Genomic DNA, 21,682 nt, shown 5'->3' with positions numbered 1-21,682 from the left:
TGCGTCTATTTTAAAAGTCTCGTCAGCTTTAAGAGACAAAACGAAAAGCAAAAATTGAAATTTTAGTTAATTTCGAGATTAAAATATATGTTTTAGCCAAAATTTCTATTTTACTTGGTGGAGCATTGATGGAGTGATATGAATGTAAATAATTTGAATTGTCATTATCTATATATCATAATGCACCCTGGGAAATGCGATACCCACTCTGTCTAGTGCAATGGAGTATTTAATTAATGGACAATTAATTTCCTGTTTTGACGACCGTGTAATATGTCCCTTCTCGCCAGCGAGTACAGATAACGTTATCATAATAGTTCGCCCCGTCAGTCACACGTAACGATGCTAATTCATGTTTTCAAGTGCGCGGCGTATCTGTTCACGGGAAATAATACAACAATACCACGCACGTGCACAAATCACAACAAACGCTGATCAATTATTTAAAAGTGCAATTACATTTTTTGCTAATGGATTGACATTTTATAGTCAATATTGAAAATGAAGCACGGTTTATCAGTTCGGAGCATAAATAGTTCTGATCTATTCTAAATACAATATACATATACATGTCTCTTTATTAACAGCATGCTTAGCATTGGTTCTGTTTTAGTATATGGCATCTAGCAGTTTGATTTTTCCAAGTTAGCAAAGGATAGACATATATGCCTCTCAAGTCTATTTGAAAAAAATACTTGTTTCATAAAATAATTGAATTGTACGGTACATACAAGTTAAGATATTTCATATCAATGATGGATTCTTATCATTTTCTTGTTTCACAATTTGCATTTCGTTTTTATGGATATTTCTGATAGGGCGATGGAACGTCGTGAAATTAGCTTGACCTTTTCTAAATCTCGGCTGTTAGTTCTATTTCAGAATAAGTATTGTATGTATTTTCTTTACGAGCTACACAAGGGACCTTGATCAACGCAGTTCATATACAATGATTTTAATTAAAAATAGGTCGGATTTTTTCTGTAATTGGAGCAGCCCTATCATATTCCGGATCTTAAGAGTCCAACCACCCATTTATCATGCACTAATTTTACACTCCCTGACAAGGCTGGTTCGGGAAGATACATTTCGCCATCAATATTGACCAATACAGCTTGACCAGTGAGTGACCCGGAATTTCACACTGTCAGTAATCTCCAGTCGTTAGGGCCTTTATTACCAGTTTAATGAGAGACATGTGCAAGTGTATGAAATTCCACAGATCCAGGCTGATGCGACCTGGCAGTACTGGGAAGATTTCAGGAAAGAAGATTCTGCGCATGAAATTGCAATGATTATGTCTCTCCTTCTAAAGAGTGAGAAATATTTTATAAGAACTGGTCAATGTAATAATTGTTGTCAAGGTCAAAATTTCAACGTCGAAAGCTGAAACAGCATATAGCTTAACAGGATATAATAAACTAAAGTCGATGTACAGTGCAATTCTGAATGGTCGTCGTGACCTTGTCATAGCTTGTTTTTGAGTTTGTTTACTAGACACTTGTCATTTCAACACTGAAAAAGTCCATCATTTTACTCAATTATACCCGAATCTGCATACGGTGACTGTGCGATTATATCATTTTGGCTTAAAATTTCTAAAATATGTTTTTCAAACCTTCAATGGGCGACAAGGGCTATGTCATTTGGTCACAAAACTTAAACTGTTTTGTCTATTTCGAATCTGATATAGCAAAACTAAATTTAGTTTAAAAAGAAAATGAACGAATCAAAAAATTAGAAGAAGGGTAATTTAATGCACATTTTGAATCGATTGTATTTAAATGTGTCAGACGATTTATCAATCTGTTTTGGGTTCCAAGATGAAGTAAATACAGCTAGCCAACCACGGGACATGGACTTGTTTTCTTCATCTGACGGGCTCTTTCGAATTCGTGCATCAATTGGGAGGGGATATATACGCGACGCCAGAGATAAACCAGCCATTGCCATCATTTGAAGTGTATTTAAGAAAACAATAAATGAAAGAAAAAGTTACATACACTAGACTCTACATACTTATAGTGCTGTTTCTGTCAAGTAGGATATTGCCTCATTTACGATACTGGGCGAAGTTGTTGAAGTTGATGTGATCTGAGCGATTAGATTCGACGGTTAGAAGGGCGCCTTCGATATCAAACGGACACCATTGCACGTTTGGGGAATTAGTTACAAGTGAAGCACTTGTATCATACAAATTGTAAATCAAGTTTTTCTGATTTTAACGGAATATAAGGTGGCGTCGCAAGGCTTTTCTACTTAATAGATGTAAGTAAGTAAACGTTCGCGCGTGATTTTACGGGATTTGTCGAAACTACGACATAAGGTCAATGCAGGTGCAATCACCATGTGCATTGCACATTTTGGTGCATATGGCAAGGAGCAATAGGTGCATACCGATTCTATAAGCTATCAAAGATGAAAATTTAATGCAGATAGAGTGTTCTGCTTTCTTGATGACGAAAGCTGTATTGGAACTAATTGGTGTTTTCGGGAGGGAAATGCCCTGACGTCTGTCTCGAGACTACGTGAGGAAGGTTCTGTCCCCTGTCCGAGGCACACCGTAGTATATAAATGTAATAGTGTCTAAACAACAGTAGAATGAAACAAAGCCTGTGGTATAATGATATAATATGACCGGAACAGATGGTGGGGTTGATGTTTGGTGTAGTCGTCGACTGTATGCTAAACAGGCTGGAGTTTCCACTAATACAAGGAGACACAACACGAACATACCGCAGTCTTCCAAAATACATCAGTAAGCACCACAATCATCAAATTGTATGGAACAAAGTGCACCGTTATAGGACATTAAAATAGCGTTCTTCCTTCATCTTCAATCATGGACACAAACAGGACCATGTACCACCAACATAATCGAACTGGTACATCAACAAGACAAAACCTTTTTGAATTCTGAACGGTTGCTATACTTATAAGATTATAATAAACATTTCATACTTAATTTATTACGCTATGTTCTTGGACTTACTTGACTAAATCACGTGTATACTTCGCGTGTTCACACGTGCATATATACATTTAGTATAACTACCGCGTGCAAATATTCCGCGGGCTTTCGTTAGTTCTCTTTGCTCTTCCTCTATAATGATACAAATTCATCTTTTATTATAAGCATCTAAAAACCGCTTTGAAGCCGAGGGAAAATATGAAAGACAGATAAATGTTCTGATAATTTTTGCCGTATGTTGGAACTCCATTGACCTTCCGATGGACCTGGTGTATCCTTTCAATACAAATATACTGTAACGTTACAGGGTCTTTGAAACGCACCTGAAACGCCAGGTAAGAAGTCAAGCGTTTCTCCGACTTGGCCACTATAATAAGCAAATTGAATGCGGAACAGACGGTACGGACGATCTTTGATTAACTGATATAAATAATTCATTATGGGCTGCGCTTGGCTCGCCGTAAAATATGATGACAGTGTACCTAAGGTATGTTTATGGCTGGCCATATCTTAAAGTAATTGATCATTCCTGACATTAAACGGAGAAAGAAAATGTATAAAAATAATCAGTCATAGGAACAAAATAAATAGGTAATTTGTTTTGACGGGCAGCATGTTTTGTCTCTCTGGCCAACGAGGTGTATCATCTGAGCTCTGCTAAGGCTTTTGTGTTTTTGTTTATTTGTTTGATCTATTATATTTGAACTTTCATATTGCATGCATATGTGCACAAGTTGTAAACATGATTTTTCACAATCCTATATAGCCATATTTTCAAAACAATTGAATCAAAACACTATTGTTATTTTTGGATGAAAATACTTAAATGGCTAGGAATGGACATGAATTATAAAACAAATATTGCGCGCGACCGCAATAGTTATCATTTCGCGCGAATTTAGGAGAACTTTATAGAGATGGAGACAAAGTCAACCACTTTAACTTCTTCGTTAATACAATGTCATGAGCAAAGTAACAATGAACAACTACAATTGTAAAATTGTATAGTAGCTGTTTGAGTTCTTGTCCAGTTGTGTGGTCCCTTAGAGAGAACTTCATGACGCACTCTATCTTGTAAAATAACATATTTCTATGTATTTATCAAAAACATTCCATTCTGTTAAAGATAGCGTATTTAAGGAATGCAGTTAATTATGCCCATACTTTCGGTGTGGATTATCACCACGAGACTATGGGAATGTGTGATGATCTTATCACTTTGGATACAAGGTCCTAATTAATATTATATATTTATTACCGGGCTCGGGCGCTGCCGTGAAACAATGTCGTGGGAGTATTTCAGTGAAATAATGTATCAAGAAGTCTGAAGATATCTCCACAGGGTTAATTGGTTTGCTTCATGATGATATTGTTGGTATTTCAAGACAATTTGCTTGCAGAAAACGCCAAATATTCAGATGATCAATCTAGATGAGAGAGAAGTGATAACTATTGCTCAAAGCTAAATAGATTAAAAGCAAAATATATAAGAAGCCCGAGAAGACAAAAAAACAACAACCTGTTTTTATTATAAACAGAATGAACAAAATTGCCTGGTCGAGAAAAAATTCGTAACCCCTGTGCGTACAGCATGTTGGCTAAAGTAAGTTAGCTACGGATAGAGGATGTTCCGAACGTATGCTCTCGATTTTTGTCTGCCTTTGAGCAGGCGCTTCTATTATCAGGAAGCCCTCTTAATTCATTTTCATGAAAGAGACTTTTGATTTGAAGATGGTTCCCTTTATCTCTGATGCGGGTCAAAATCTTGCATCGCTCGAAGAATTTCGCGTATGCGTCTGAAGTTATAAAAACTGCAAAAATAAAATTCTTTTGCCATGAACAACTTGCCTTGTCGACATCTTTTGAATATAAAACGTTTAGTTTAGAGAGTGCTTTGTCTGTAAAAAAGAAGTTTTTTATTCAAACATTTCTTATACAAACAATACTGTCGACAGCAGAGTTTATTTTAGCAATGAAAACAGCCGGTATTATAAAGATTATCTTTTCGCTATAACTTCTGGCATTCGCAAAAAAGTCGTTAAGTACTTAACGTCATAGGTTATGCATGTCCTTGAAAATTGGCATCATTGCCACTTCGAATTAGAATGAAAATCAAAGATTGAATTGCATTCGAAATCGTGTAAATCAAAGATCGAAGCACGTAAAAAATGTCGGAAACTAGCCCTGCGCATGTCAGAACGACGCGTTCAGCAGCGGTGCTCGTCTACCAAGCGTGCGTGAAATTGAGCACTTGAGAGTTTATGGTATCTTAAACACAGGTCGCTGGTTGAGATTATAAACATATGTCTAATGGTTCAACGTAAATATTTTTTCAAGTGATACAAAGAAGATTCGTCAAATCAATAGCTATTGTTTCCCAGTTTTTAGCGTACATTGCATTCTTGTTTAGGGCGACATTACAAAATGTTTTTTTATCGGTAATAGCAGTTTTTTCATACGAGAAGGAAGTGGACGGATGGTTAGCCATTCCAAATCTTCACATATCTTTCTGAACGAGATGTATATGTTTGTGGGTTACATATTGTTGAATGTTGACAATATTACTGATCTTGTAAAACCACTAAATTACGGCTAATCTCTTGCAACTGCCCTCGAGTTTTAACGCAAAATGTAAGCGTCGACAAAAGCGTCGTCCGTGTCAGTTGGTTATAATGGGATGTCCAATCCGTCATTTGCCGGATCTTAAAATCACTACCCATTGTAAATTTCATCGAAATATTGATACAATCTCAACGTTACACTGACATCTATGAGTAATTGATATGAACATTGCCTCGGCGACACCAATTATTAGCTTGTTGCTACAATGCTGACGATGTGACAAGTACCAAAATGGCTGATTTTGAGGCACAGCGTGATATTTGCAGCGATCTATCAAAATTGATGGCATCTCAATAAGGATTTTATCGTAAATCAGTCTATCAAATGATACGGGAGAACGCCATTTTGATTTCTGATTCAGAGTGTAATCATACTTGCAGCAGATTAATTCCGACATTATCAGGTGCCCGGATGTCTCGAGCCTCGTTTTGATAGCCGAGGTGTCCGACCAACATTCCAAATCCTACACGTGATTTCTCAACAAGTGTCCTAATTTCGTCGTCTTATTGTTTTTTAATCTAATGTTAACCACCAGTCATTGATATAATTTGATTTATTTCGCAATCAACTAAAATGTAATGAACATCTCTCACATTGTATGCTCTCGGCTAACAACTACTGAAGTTCTAATACATTAAAATGTTCACCATGAAAATCAGTAATGACTAAAATAACTGTTTTGCGATCAAATGAAATCAAGAGAGGTCAACTAATAAGCGAAACAGCAATAACTGACCTTGTCTATATTGATGGAGTTCAATTGTTTCAAGTGTTTTATACTTATCCCTGACCTGTGACCTCAATTGCGTGAAGGATACATTTCGACTTCGATAGCCAAAGTTGATCTGTTGGTTAATTAGGACTAACGCCCTATTTAATTGATATCGAGAGTCATTTAAGGACGGCATCTCCTATATGTGCTCTGATGTATGAATGTGTTAGTGTCCTGCCTCCATTTAATAGGGAATCCCTTTCCCCCATTTTATAGTGCTATCTCACGGAAGCATACCATCAAAGACACCGAGCAACACACTTCACCCACTGTCGTGTCATATTATGCTGACAACTTTGAAACCAGTCATAAACTCCCTTTATAGTTATTGTGTTTTTATATTGTACAAATATCATACATATATTTTTTTAATATTCGCCTGTCTTCATAAAACTCCATATTTTATATTTTCCAGGTATCGGCCATGACATTACACACTCTACCACAGTCCACGGGGAGCTCTACTATCCCGACTCCCCTTCCAATATTTCCCTGTCAATTCTCAAAAAGAGGGATGGGCGATGGGGTGACGTCGCCCAGTACCCGTGTGACACGACCTTGGTGTAAGTATCTATCTATACTGTAACTGTTTTACGCCATCTGTAACTTTAGTTTCAACATAATTTCGCATGCCTCATTCAATGGATTTCATTTGCCTCAACTTATGTATATTATGCATCTATAAAATCAAGTGATTATTCAATAAGCAAACCACAATATTAGTAAGAGAGCTTACAGCTGAAGTTAGTTTATTCCATAGAATGTCCCAAAGAATATGCGCCTTTGGATTGTTGTTAAAATGTTCGGTAAACCAATGATTTGTTTTTCGATAAAATGGACAAATTCTGGCGAAATTCACGCTATCTTTACGTGACAAATCTTTAACACAATAATACACAGCTTCAACAAGCTGAAAAATTGCTTCTGTTCCACAAACAGAAAAGTTCAGACACGCGCCAACTGACTTCTTTTCATTCAAAGTGTTGCAAGAGCAAAGGGCGTGCACATCGTTTCATCACGTGCAATAAGTTTTGGCTAGAGATGAATATGTTATCATTAGTTCGTAAGAACTCCATCCACAAACAACTGTTATATCATTAATCTCCGCTTTGTCTTTATTCCAATAAACGCTAAAACAGGGATTAGAACATAGCAAGATAGAAAAGGTGAAAAAATTCAAAGTGATGCACTCTTTGATTATTTGGAAAATTTGCGTTATACATCAAAACGTGATGATCCAGTTGATAATTGAGGGAAATAACGAGTGAAGGCGATTAACCAGTCTTGAAGAGTGAGTCCGAACAGACCACTGTTGTGTTTGAAGCAACATCGAATAGTGATGGAATCATGCAGCTGTAATGCTTCAAACAATTTGATATCAACAATGCATCAGTACCTTCCCGAATTCTTTGTTAGAAAAGGAACAGATAACATCTACTCTTATGGCCGAATTCTTTGTTAGAAAAGGAACAGATAACATCTACTCTTATGGCCGACATTATCATATCACACATTTGTAAATAATATGATGTAGGAACTGTCCTTTTTGACATACACACGGATTTGCAAATCTCTATACAAAGGAAATAAAGAATGTCTGGCTGTTCCAAAATGTGTTTTATTTTGCCCCTCTCTTGTCACGCGAATTTTCTTCCGTTGATGTAAATGTTCATGCCTATACCTTGTCGGTTGGATGACAACGAGCTTCAGAGAGAGAGCACAACAGGATGGACAGCAATTCCGTGTCTATACATTGTAGAAACTGTTTAGTACACAACGGCCTCCCAACACTAAAACAAGAACTTGGTTATCGGTGTTGTACTCGGAGTTATCCGTTCTTTTATTAGCCGATAGGACGTTTAGCAAATCAAAACAAAAATAAAATAAAGTTTTCTTTTCCCTTTGTCTTGTAAGTGTTAATTTCCATTTCTTTTTTTTCAACCTCTGACTTCTTTCTTAGTGTTTTCTTGGTGGTTTCAGAGCAAATCATGATTCCATTTATTATCTGTGTTATCATATCGGTATTGCGGTACTGAGCTTTACATTAAGTTTTTTTTCCATATATCCCATGCTAAGATAACTTAGTGATTCCACAACAAATCTCTTCCTAGGACTTACTTAGTAAATGGTATTAATAAATGATACCTAAGTTACAACATCCAGCAAGTTGTTCTGTGATTATGCAATCGTATGAAGGGTTTTGTAATGGGGTATTCGCGAGTCTCTGTAAAATCTGGTTGGATTTAGGTTCCAATTAGTTTTATGGTGTAGACAGATTGTTAGAGCTTCATACCCCAGTGTATAGTCAATCACTAAACGAGACAGTGTGTATGGCAGATAAAAATGTCGAGTACATAATTCTGAATTAGCCGAAATTGCACCAATTCAGCATCTGTATTCTTACCGTTGAGTATTAGATAGCATAGCACATATTTGTAGTAACGAAGCATATTTGAAATGCTAAGCGAATTGAGATATTGTAGGAAGTTTTCATCGACACGCAAACGAGAAGTAATAACGCGATTAGAAAAATCGTTTTGCAAATCAAGAGAATATGTGGTAGTCCTGAATACCGAGAGGCTCAGATTAAGTGAATCAGGAAATGAAAAGAAATATCATCATCGCTCGATCCATTTCAATTAGAGACTTTTTGTCTTGAATAAAAGGTACTTAGCATTACATTGTTTATGTGAAATGTTAATTTATCAAGTTTTAAAAAAGATACAAAACATTGTATTGTTGATGGAAATTATTGATTTTTCAGGTTTAGAGTAATTTTAAAAGATACAAAAATTGCGTTGTAGGTGAGGAAATCCGTAAACGTGTTTACCAGGTTTAAATAAATTTTAAAAGGAGCAGAGCACTACATTGTTGATAGGATTAGTAAAATCAAGTTTAAATCAATTTTGGAAGGTTTAAATCATTGCAACATTGATGGGATTTATAAATCAGGTTTATATAAATTATATATCAAACAAGTGCATATAGTCAATATGAAGTGGTCATTCCTTTCACTAAACGCTATATGTATAATATATAATCCGTTCATCTACTGCAAATGGGTGTTTATATTAAGGAGGTGAGGAGGGTTGAAGGGGAACCCTTCAGCAACAAACACGTCTTTACCTAATTTTCATCGTTAGTCTCAATCTCATTCTTGCTTAATTACCACAGATTGTATTTCATCATATCAAAGATGACATTACTAAGCTTTATAACTTGTGGCCTATTTCATTTAAGACATTTGAGACATCTTATCCCATTGTTTGCCTTACAGGGACAGCCTCTTCATCATCGTCAGCGGCCTATATGCCATGCTTGTCGTTGTGATGGGGTGCGTTATGCCAATTGCAGACATATTCGCTACAAAACCGATGCCATATTTATTTGAGGTAAATATTGTTCATATTAATTACATAAAGGACTTAAAATAAAAATGTTAAAGATGCTCCACCGCTGACAAATGGTATTTTTTCACTCTAAAAAACAGGAGCAGACGATTTAGTATTTTTCTTCTGTTACAAAAGTTACTTACTTTACACCATTACCACCATTGAAAAGTTTGAGCTTCTAATTTTACTTCAAGTTAAAAATATGAAAAATAATTAATTGCATCCCGAAAAAATTCCGTGACACTATATCCTATATGGAATTAAGTACTGATTGCGCATGCACTAAAGGCGAAATAAATTATTTTATATTATTTTTTGTGTTAATTAGGCATATTTGTACACGATTAAACACCAATTATTGTTCAAATGATTAATATCATTTATGCTCTGTCGGCGGTGGAGCATCTTTAACGTTGATTCTATTTTTTTGAAATATAAAACATGTCAATCTATTAAATTTATCACCAACGATATCAATATATCATATACGTTTTAACGACATCTTAATGCAAAATTCAAATGATGTGAAAACTTAGTTTTGAAATATACAAATTTATAATCTGATATAATGTTCTATTGTTTTGTAGGGATTTTACATTTATCTCTACTCCGTCAGTATAATGTTCCTGATATACGCCTACGTATATTTGCTACAAAACAAGACAGTCCGACTGCGCAAAAAGGTTAAACGGCGGATGAACTCTCCAGAATCAAATGGGTCCATTTCCAGCCGGAAACGGAAGTACTCATTTGATGTGTCCCGGACATACAACACCGGGAGTTTTTACTTAAGATTAGGAGCCGTTGGTACGTTTTTATGTTATGAAAATATAAGGTGATAAGTATTATAATAGAACTAAGTAGTTGTAAAAGAACACATACATTTAGATGGCATTTGGTCCTAAAAGTAATGTCAGAGCTCATTTTGAAAAGATGATTTGATTAAATTGTTTGTGAATGGCGGATGTATTTAAAGAATCAAATTACAAAGTCCTGAACAGTGTGTCTCAATCCGTACTTCTGTTGTTGTATCAATATTACCCATTTTTTCGTTGATCTGTCACTGATATCGTTATATCCCTGGCATCGTTTTCTTAATTTTAAGTCTTTGTTTCTTTTTTATCTGCAATATAATCATACTCATTCTGTTTTCTGCAGCCTTTGGTGTTGGCAGTATGATACAGAGCGGCCTTCTGTTTGGTCAGTTCTTTTACTCTGAGTCCTTCTCGTCCTGTAGTGACCCCGTCCATGGGGTCAGACCTCTCCTACAGCTTAGCTTCACTTTCATTCAACTATACTTCGTCTTCCTCAACTCAAAGGTAAGCATGTCGAATACATTTTCATTCAATTGAACTCCAAGGTGAGTCCGACGTTACGTACACCGTCATGCAACACTTCTTTGTCTTCATAAACTCAAAAGTGGGTTTGTCACGTACATCTTCATAAATTTATACTTAATGTCTTCCTAAACTCAAAGGTACGTTTGTTAAATACACCTTCATAATCCATGCGTCGTCTCCCTAAACTCAAATGTAAGTAGATTTTCACACACACCTTCATACAATTATACTTCAATTCAAAGATAAGCTGCCACATATAATCTACAACTCTTCTTCGTCTTCCTAAACTTTAATGTGATGTTTTCAGATACACCTTCATCCGATTGTCCATTGTCTTCCTAAATTCAAAGGTTGATAGCCAAAAGGCCAAAAATTGCCATTTCCTCTATAAGATTATGGAGGACACTTGTTTGGAAATTATAGTTGTGCTTCCTAATACACCATCATACACATGCATGTTCACATACATGAACGCATACAACAATACTTAATCTTCCTTAACTCAAAAGATAAGTCCGTCGGATGCACTGTAACTCAAAGGTATTTGCAATCGAAATGCCCATTGAACTAAACACTCTAGGGCGATTTAGTGTGTTTTTAGAGATTAAAGAATACACCAAGCAACCTTTGCAATAGGTGATAAGTTGCATGTTGTTCACTAAAATAGGTCTTTATCATATTTGTCACGACGGATATTTACTGGGGACTTTTAACCTCTTAGGAGTGTTGGTTATCAGATAAGATTGCTTAGGTTAAGTCGTTTGTCTGCAAGAAATGTTTTGAACGTCCGTCAGTATTATCTAGAAAATTGATATATTGAAGGAATTGATTTGTGTGTTTTGTGTTTTTAGTTCTACAAGAAAAACATTTCGAGACACACAGTTGCTGACTCGGAACACTTTTAGGCAGTGATTTTTCTCTTTTAGGGTTATTCCAAGAGTTTTGCCATCATAATTGTCTCTGTTGGAACCTTATACATGATTGGTTGGTGAAAACTTAATGGAAAGGCATCTCCTAAATGTTATACTGTAGTTTATGATAAAAAACTGTTTACCTTCAAAGATCTCTTTTCTACACCATTGAAAAACGATATGCATTTGGTGCAGAATTTAGAAACATAATTATAGGGTACATGTATGGTGTGGGTTTATAGTATCTGTAAGTGACACAAACATTTAAGTTTTAACAGTTCTTTAAAATGCACGTAAACGAGTGTTGTCAACATTTGACCGATTTTGGATTCGATCCTGTCAAAACAGTTTGTGTTGAAAAGCTACTGTCTTTGTTCACATTACACATCAAAGGTCAACAGCACCAGACGTTTTCTTCATTGGAAATAAGTACAGCGGTTACATTATTGAGTAGAATCGACTTATGACTATCCTTGCCATCAGCTTTTGGTTTTAGGTAGAACTGACATGTAACATTACAATAAAACATCCGTTATGCGTGGATAGAAGTTACAGTCACCGACAGTTTGATATTAACACAGATCATAGAAGGGATTTGTATTCATATGTTATATATTGGATAGTTGGCTGTCACGAATCGAGTCTCTAAGGATTTGACCTTGTACTGTTTCGGTTAGCGGTAGCCTGTAAAAACTTATTAACAGTAAAATGGTCAGTTTAGTATGCTTCAAGTTTTAGGTAGGATGGAAAAATAGATGTATGACGAAGGAAATCCATCTTACGTTTGTAATGATTTGAATTACTGAAATAATGTGCGTCTCTATACGCCATAAATACCTCTTCTCTTGAATCTCATCCTCTCTCGTAACCAATTACCTAACACCCATATGTCATTAAAGCTAATTTGTAAATCATAACACCTCGTAAAATTATAACATGAAACGATGTGCGGAAGCATGGATAATTTGGCAGGTAAACAAAATGTGGCACAAGAGCGGATATGAAAGTCGGTACGATTGTTGAACGGTTTAATCGCACTCAGTGATACTCCTTTCACCTTTATCTACTGTTATACCTGATAAATTATAGTTATGACTTATCAACACCATTTACGAGTACTTTTATCAAAGTGTGTTCCATAACTAGTGTTCTTGATGATCAAAATCTTCCAGCTGTCCTGCATTTTGCGTTTCGAGACGTATTCTGTTTGACATTGGTGATGATTCCTCCTAAAACGTCAACGGAATCTTATTCAGTTTGAATTTACAGTACAGTGGGATTTTACGAAAGACATTAAAACAGAAATTACTGTACCAGGCTATGGAAAAAAAATCATCAATCATTTTTTTTCCATTTCGTTCATAAAGCTATGCCACCACCAAGTTATAATCGTATGGACTGCATAGTTCTATGTCAACATCGGTGTTGTTGGTAATCTGAATTAACACGATCCGAACTTTTTATTTGTGTCGTTGTTGGCCACCAACGTTTGCTGATTTTCGAAAGTCTGGTTTAAGGAATCATTGCTTTCATATTCCTTTGTTGTTTGTTGCACATATTGGGGTTTTACTTGAGCTTGTTACATGGTTTGCCATTTCGTTTGTGTCTCTGTTTGATCAATGCTTTCGGATTATGATGGGTGTAGTTCTATATGTCAATAGTATCGGTATTTGGTGACTTAAAGTAAATAATCGGGCAAAAGAATGCTACAGTTGGTTAACGGATAAAATGGTGTTAATGTATCCAGTATAATTTCTTATGAGATAGAAAAATGAAATTTCTTGTCAAAATCGCTGTGCATGCGAAGAAGTTAATTTTCATTATAGGTCGTAGCCTCGCTTTCAAAAGGCCTTTCCATGATATCAATGGTGTTTTGATTTGCAAGTTCAGCATGATATCAATGGTGTTTTGATTTGCAAGTTCATTTGGGAGGCCAATGAACGGACGAAGAGTTGTTTTCTTTGTCCGACTGTTCACGTTAATGTTTTTGTTCGATTGTTTTCTTATTCTATGATCAATATTTTCCCCATTAATGTTTTGTTTATTTTCAAATACTTTAAGCAAGATATAGCATATTGTTTACATTTTTGAACATACATAACATACTTCTTAATTTGATGATCAACATAATAAAGCTTAGGGCGACATGGTTCGTTCAGCACGTTCGGGTTTCGTTGACCTGGTTTTATTACTACTATGCATGCAGCCAAGACCAGCCCGCTACCACCTGTACATCTTCCCTTTTAATACAATCCATATGAGAGCTTTCAACATCAAAGTAAACAAAAAACATGGCGACTGGTACCCAGCATACACATTAGCAGTACAGCAGGGGTCGGCCGATATTCCTTAAGACCTACTCGTGGTATAGGAGCCGTGTTTAATTTTGTATAATAACAATTCAGGATCTAGGTTTATTATTTATGTCTATGGTGTCAGCAGGTTGTTATATGTTGTATATGTCATAATTACACGGTAGTTATACCGGAGATTTCTTTTCGGTCTAGTCTGGGCCAAACTGATTGGTTGGGGTGGCACTTTGTAACCGACGTAAGGTGGAAATACTTGAATCTAATAGTAATTAAAATATTTGCACTTGCTAGTTACAGAACGTAATGATGAATCATTCGAAGCAATTCCTAGAATTTAACAGCTTATGTGTGATATTTTAAACGTCTCACAGTCTGACCTCGAAAGTTTCCCTCTCTCCCCGCTAGTGGCGTTTGCTTGATAATAGTTACAATTCTCAAAAGTGATTCTACTTTTTCAGAAAAAATAAAGAATTTGTCAAAAATTAATTTTTCGATTTGAAGTCCTTTTGATGCATTGCCGCCTTTTGATAACAATGCATAACCGTTTTTGTATATTAGAGGTTTTTTTCTGTTACGAGACGGTATCGTGTTCCGTCATTATTTTGTGAACGAAACTTACGTTGTTTTGAGAAAATGACGTTCCGATTGCAGATAAGGCTTTATTATGTAAAAACGGAACAATCCTAGGTGTGTTATATTTTGACGTTGTAACTTGTTATATTTTTCAGATGTGTATCCACCGCTACAAAAGCCTAGCCAGATTCGGACTGATGCACATGGTTGCTACCAACCTATGTGTGTGGGTGGAAAATATCGTCAGGGAAACACTGCGCGAGATCGAGGCGTATAACTTCCGGCAAGGGAACGGTGGCTCGTGGACAGACCCGCACGTGCTAAACAATGAATCAGATCCCATGGGTATGTGTCGTATTGATATAAATAGAGTATCAATATCGGTTTAAGCATCAATTTTTACTGATTCCACTACGCAATGTTGAATTATTTAGTACTGGTCGCTAAGTAACAGGACGCAAAAAAGTCAAATGATAAATTACAAGACTAAACTATAAATATGATTTTTTGGGGGACAGAAATACGGCCTCAACTCTTGATATACTGGGAATACTGATTCTAAGACACTGATGTCATGTTTCAAAAGACGCAGGAATTTTGTTCTGTCTTGGTAATGGACAAATAAATGAATAGTTGTCTTGGAAAAGGAAATTGATAAAGACACTAAGATAGCTTCTATAGCTTCTATGTAGTGAAGACCGATGTAAAATAACCAAAAATATTGGAGATAAATTCCCATAATCCTCTTGGGAAAGTAACATAACTAAAATATAAAAAAGAAAACATAATGCGGATAGCCCCGAGAGGGGCTGATCCGGGTCATTATCGATCGCGCGCGCATTTGCTCGATCTGATGTGGGCACGTGCGATGTTGTTTGACAGATACAGATTTCCGGCAGCATATCTTGTGTTTACGACCGATCTGGGAAACACTTCTGCCATAAGGAGTCTTTCCCTCACGGTCAAAAGACAGCCACACAGATTATCATCACATTGTGTCTTTAATCCACTAGTGTTCGCTCAGAGATATCGTCAAGTTGCGCTATCGTACCGCTAGGGGGAGCTTTGTCACGTGCACGATACCAGCATGCTTTGTGGCGCCGCCAGTAATGTTTTAGTTGTAGATAAGAACGAGTTATAGCGCAATTTCGCTTGTTTTAAAACAATTGGAACGAAATGAAATTACAGCTTTTTGTATTGGCCACATACAAACTCCATTTTAACTCCGATAACGACGTTTTCGACGTAGATCAAATGCTATATGCTTTTCAAATGAATTATATTTAGGATCGTTAATATAGATTTCTGTTCTAAAATCAAAAGGTTGTTGTTTTTATTTTTACACAAATTAGTCCTAGTATTTTAAAAATCCTAGTGGTTTTTTTATAATCTTTTTGGCTTTTGTTTTTTCCTGATTTAATATTGAATTTAAGCTGTAATAGTTCAAGTCATATCAGTTTGTCGTCCTGAGATAATAAGCTTGAGTAAGAGACAGATAAAAATATTTAAAATGACGCATTTAAGCTTTCAGCTCATTGTTCTACATATTTTTAAAGATGGCATAATAAAGATACTGAGATTCTCAATGTTTGCTTTCACAGCTCTCGTTTGACCCTGTTTCCACTTTTTATATATCCTTCCATATGTTTTAACATATATCTTATTGATATTCTCTTGAATTACAATATGAAACATTATACAATTCTTGCAAATTATTTATTAAAAGACACATTTCGCATTTAAGTGGTCAGATTTTATCCGATCTGTGTGTAATCTACGCATGATTCATTCATAAATTTTGTCCGCTCTATTTTGTTGAGATGTTTGTGATATCAACTTATATAATATCCTCTGATACTGTTACTTGCAGCTCAGAACGGTTCCATGACGTCCGTTAGTGTAGTAAGATGTAACGGTAACTCTCTGATGAAATCTGTTGTGGAGTCGTCCGGACCTTACCTGTACCCGTGTAGTGTAGAGTACAGCATCATTTGTGCAGGTACGTCATCATGTCAGGAGTAGTCTAATTAGTATGCAAGTAGGTCAAATGACTATCTGAAAAGTTCATAGGGTCAACTATAGTTTTGAAGAACATTTTGTACTTGAAATGATTAATTGTAATACCGAATTTGTATATGATTGCTTATTACTAAACGCTTTGACGTTTGCATACTTGCGTTATATTTAGTTCATTCTCCAGGAGGAGAATGTTCAAATATTCTTAGAAGCGTCTTGGTTTGTTTTCTGATGTCATAGAAACAATGCTTTCTAACATTCATGTAGTTTGGAGGGAGTTTGGTTTTGTGACTTTATCGATATTTTTTGTTGCTGTCTTTCAATTTTTTCAATGTCATTTTCTCTTTATTTATCAGGCATATTGTACGTGATGTGGAAGAATATTGGACGGTTCCAGATGGGATACGATGGAAACGACGTACAAGACATCGAGTCTAAGGTGAAGGCTCAGAGGATCAACGTCGACTGTTCAGGATCCAGTCGGGGACTCTTTATAGGCATATTTGTCCTCGTCGCCACTGTCATAACCATGATCATATTTTTCGTTCTCATCGGGTCCATGTCGTATTTGGATACAGCTCTCAAACTTGAACACCTTTCAGAGGTTGTCATTTACGTTTTGACGTCGATCGCAGTCATCTTAGCGTTTCACAGAATGCAGTCTCTACGCTATTCAATAGAAAAACAGATAGACCTTGAAGAAAGTCTGCTCTTGGTCGGACTGGTGGGAGAGTTTACTTTCGGACTATTTAGCATAATAGCTGCCGCAATGGACAATAGAGAATCTAACGGATTCCTTGTCATATTATCCAGTGTTCTGGGCATGTTCCAGGCCACTCTTCAGACTGTGTTCCTTCTTCACGCGCTCCGCAAATCGGCGGGAAAGCGCGAGCATGAGCGACAGAAACCAGGTCGTGAGTTTGTGACGTTCTTGCTAGTTTGTAATATCGCTCTGTGGAGCATAAACACTTTTGAAGTTTTGCGCTCACAAGCTAACCCAATGCAATTGAACTATTATGGTGTAGTAGCCTGGAACATTGTCAACCACGTATCTATTCCACTGACGATATTTTACAGATTCCATTCAACTGTTTGTTTATCGAATATATGGAAGAATGCATGGAGACGACGGTACCCTATAAATTGAGCCTTAATAATAAATCATCAACAGCGTTCAAAACCAAAATTCACTTTGTTGCTGCTTGGTGCTAAGCATTCGCCATGCCATCCCGTTTCATCGCCAATCACGTCATTGCATCTTCATCATTAGGATGAAAAAATCCAAATAATGAATTATAACATGACGACATCGTGCCATTCTCAGGTTCAACCGCGTGACTATGAAGATGAGGACAAATTTTTTTTTAATTGCGCCGGGAGGTATATGTTCTCTGCTTCAGCGAGTGGTGACCACATTATTGTATCAGTTGAGCATGCGGTCCACCAGGGGCTAGTTGTGTCGCAATATGAAACTTCGATAGATGTGGGACCAGTTAATTCGATGATAGCAGAACGCCAAGCAAATCATAATACTCCAAGCGTTTATCAGTATTAAACGAAAACTTTACATTTGTGTTTAATTCTTCTGTATACATTACAGAAAGAGGTCATACAGACATATATGTTAATTATCGATGTACATTATTGTATGCAATTTTGGCAGCATTTTGATTGATCAGAATGTCAATTATGTTCTCTTTAAATATTTAATGTTGTTTCAAAGATATAATTTATAAACATGTATATAACAATAACGTTCCGTTGCTTACAGATCTAACATAAATGCATACTTGTATTTCGCTTTTGTCTTTGGAGATTTAGTCTCCAATGTAAGCATTTTCATGAATGCAAATACTACTGTTTGAATATTTGACTATTCCATAGAATGTGAATAATTGAATAGTTTTTAATAGGGAATTAATCATATTAAGTGATTAATTTACACAGGACCTAACTGTCTGTTATTGTGACATATATACTTTTCAAACTTTTAAATAATTTAGAAATGATTTACTAATAATAAAGTCGTTAAACCTACATGTATAGATTCTATTCCTACTTGGAAACTGCCGCATGTTGATAAGAAAGGCAGTAAAAAGACACAGTAAAACCTAGTCCTCTCCGGAAATCACAAGGTATTTTGTATTAATGACCATCACATGCTTCAGAGCTAGGTATACTATATGTTTTATACGAATAAGGATGTTCCAACTTGTATATACAATTTCTTGTTAGAATTGCTGAAATCAAGAACAGATTTGAATTTCGAGTTTGAATTTCGTATTAAATACTTATTTTAAAAAAACAATATAGTATACGACTAAAATACAGGGTCAGTACTTCATCAGTATTACCTCATTAAACACACTGTAAATGGGCATCTAAATTATGAGAAAAATTATATGTCATGATCAGTGAATATTGTATAAATTTTATATATATCAACCTTGTATTGCCGAAACGTGTAACGTTTCAAATAAACTTTTATTGTCAACATTAAAATTGATGTAAAAGACATGTTTGTATTTTTTATGTTATTTTGTTGCGTTCCTCAAAACCAAAAGCCCATCTTGCATCTAGTAGTTAACACTGGTTACTAACATAGGGACCTGGCACGATTTTTTTAAACTAAGAGTATACATATATATATGTATTATACTATAATATATATATATGTGTATACTATTGGTTAATTTTTTTCGTGCCAGGTCCCTGTGGTTACTAACATAGCTTTCGAATACCTAGGGAGGTTTGAAAGTGTTAGTGGATACAGAGGGCGTCGATACAAATTATTCCATTATCATGCAGTCGATAAACAAAAGGCGTCACGAACATCGACTCGTTCCTACTAATTACCAGTTAGAAGCACATGTATCAGTACAATTTACATTATAATCCATCAGTCTTTACAAGGTGTTATAAACCTGTCCGCCTCCATTTGATCAGTTGCCATAGAGTTTGCAACCCCTTCATTATTTGAATTTTTGATTTACATAGATACTATTTTAGCGTTATTGTTTTCGCAAATGCTTAATTTTTAATGCTTTAAAGTTGGTTTACAGAGTATAATAATGTAAAACAGCGGGTTTTCGCGTCTCGAAATAATTTCACGCAAGTTTATCTCCGCAAATAAATTTGAACATCGCTTATGTTGATTGCCTTTTATCGAATTAAAAGCATCATCGAAAATAAATCGAGATCCTTTTTTGAAATGAAAATCGTGAAATTGAATAGCCGCAAAAGAAAGTTTATAGGTTTATAGTACTTATGCCAATAATTCCAGTGTAACAATATCAATTTTAAGTTATTTAAAATAAACCTTTTCTCAAAGTTTTTTACATAATTCTAAAGGTATAAGATATAGAGAATACACGGTTAGTATCTTACAATACAAGGTTTATTTTGGTGCGAGACTTAGGAAAGCCGAGATGACGAGGCTTTGCCGAGTCATCTCGGCTTTCCGTGTCGAGCACAAAATAAAACTTTGTATTGTAAGATACTAACCGTGTATTCTGTTTATCCTGCAGGCCATTTTCAAAACGAAAGCAAATTGACAGTTCCTTACTTTGTTTCGCTCGAAGCGAGACGATTCTTTGATGCGGAGGTAAAGATTCATTCACTTAACCGAATGAGCGTGTGACTCCTTTTTACTGCCGTGGGAAATAAATAAGCGCATTCACAAACAGTAACCGTAATTCTATTCAGTGTGATATATCACTGAAAGGAAATGAAAATACTCAAATAACAACCAATACCCATTAAAGAATTACTTAACAATACATACCTTTGTCATGAGCCAAGAAAAAGACGGCACCGCCATACGAGATTTTCGATATCGTAAAAATGACGTCATTTCGGTGAATGTGACGTCACGTTTTAGCGGGACTGAATGACGTTTCATTCACCGGAAGGTTCAAGTTCTGGGTCAAGTTAGAAAAAGTGCCGTCAGATATGGAACAAATTCACGTGATCGTATTGACGGATAAAGCATATCGTATTGACGGATAAAGCACAAGTTTATCCGGCAGTAGTTATCGGTCAGTATGTGGGACAGTTGCAGGATAAATAGAGATACACGGTTAGTATCTTACAATACAAGGTTTATTTTGGTGCGAGACTTAGGAAAGCCGAGATGACGAGGCTTTGCCGAGTCATCTCGGCTTTCCGTGTCGAGCACCAAATAAACCTTGTATTGTAAGATACTAACCGTGTATTCTGTTTATCCTGCAACCATTATGGCATTCAAAACGAAAGCAAATTGACAGTTCCTTACTTTGTTTCGCTCGAAGCGAGACGATTTTTGATGCGGAGGTAAAGATTCATTCACTTAACCGAATGAGAGTGCACTCCTTTTTACTGCCGTGGGAAAATAAATAAGCGCATTCACAAACAGTCACCGTAATTCTATTCAGTGTGATATATCACTAAAAGAAAATGAAAATACTCAAATAACAATAAATACCCATTAAAGAATTACTTAACAATACATACCTTTGTCATGAGCCAAGAAAAAGACGGCACCGCCATACGAGATTTTCGATATCGTAAAAATGACGTCATTTCGGTGAATGTGACGTCACGTTTTAGCGGGACTGAATGACGTTTCATTCACCGGAAGGTTCAAGTTCTGGGTCAAGTTAGAAAAAGTGCCGTCAGATATGGAACAAATTCACGTGATCGTATTGACGGATAAAGCATATCGTATTGACGGATAAAGCACAAGTTTATCCGGCAGTAGTTATCGGTCAGTATGTGGGACAGTTGCAGGATAAA

At 35.9% G+C, this 21,682-nt stretch overlaps 1 protein-coding gene across 1 annotated transcript in view; it reads left to right on the top strand.

The window, feature by feature from the left end:
- Nucleotides 1-19,398, top strand: part of LOC138328176 (proton channel OtopLc-like) — a 41,839-nt gene extending 22,441 nt beyond the window's left edge. Inside the window, exons 3-9 of the mRNA XM_069274847.1 lie at nucleotides 6,781-6,928; nucleotides 9,643-9,757; nucleotides 10,345-10,564; nucleotides 10,916-11,076; nucleotides 15,049-15,238; nucleotides 16,764-16,892; nucleotides 17,266-19,398. Coding sequence (XP_069130948.1) covers nucleotides 6,781-6,928; nucleotides 9,643-9,757; nucleotides 10,345-10,564; nucleotides 10,916-11,076; nucleotides 15,049-15,238; nucleotides 16,764-16,892; nucleotides 17,266-18,056 — 1,754 coding nt within the window. The 3' untranslated portion in view covers nucleotides 18,057-19,398. The remainder of the gene's footprint in view (nucleotides 1-6,780; nucleotides 6,929-9,642; nucleotides 9,758-10,344; nucleotides 10,565-10,915; nucleotides 11,077-15,048; nucleotides 15,239-16,763; nucleotides 16,893-17,265) is intronic.
- The last annotated feature ends 2,284 nt before the right edge of the window (nucleotides 19,399-21,682 follow it).

The sequence above is a fragment of the Argopecten irradians genome, chromosome 7 (assembly GCF_041381155.1).
Source record: "Argopecten irradians isolate NY chromosome 7, Ai_NY, whole genome shotgun sequence".
Lineage (NCBI taxonomy): Eukaryota > Metazoa > Mollusca > Bivalvia > Pectinida > Pectinidae > Argopecten > Argopecten irradians.
This window is presented reverse-complemented; position numbering and strand designations above follow the sequence as displayed.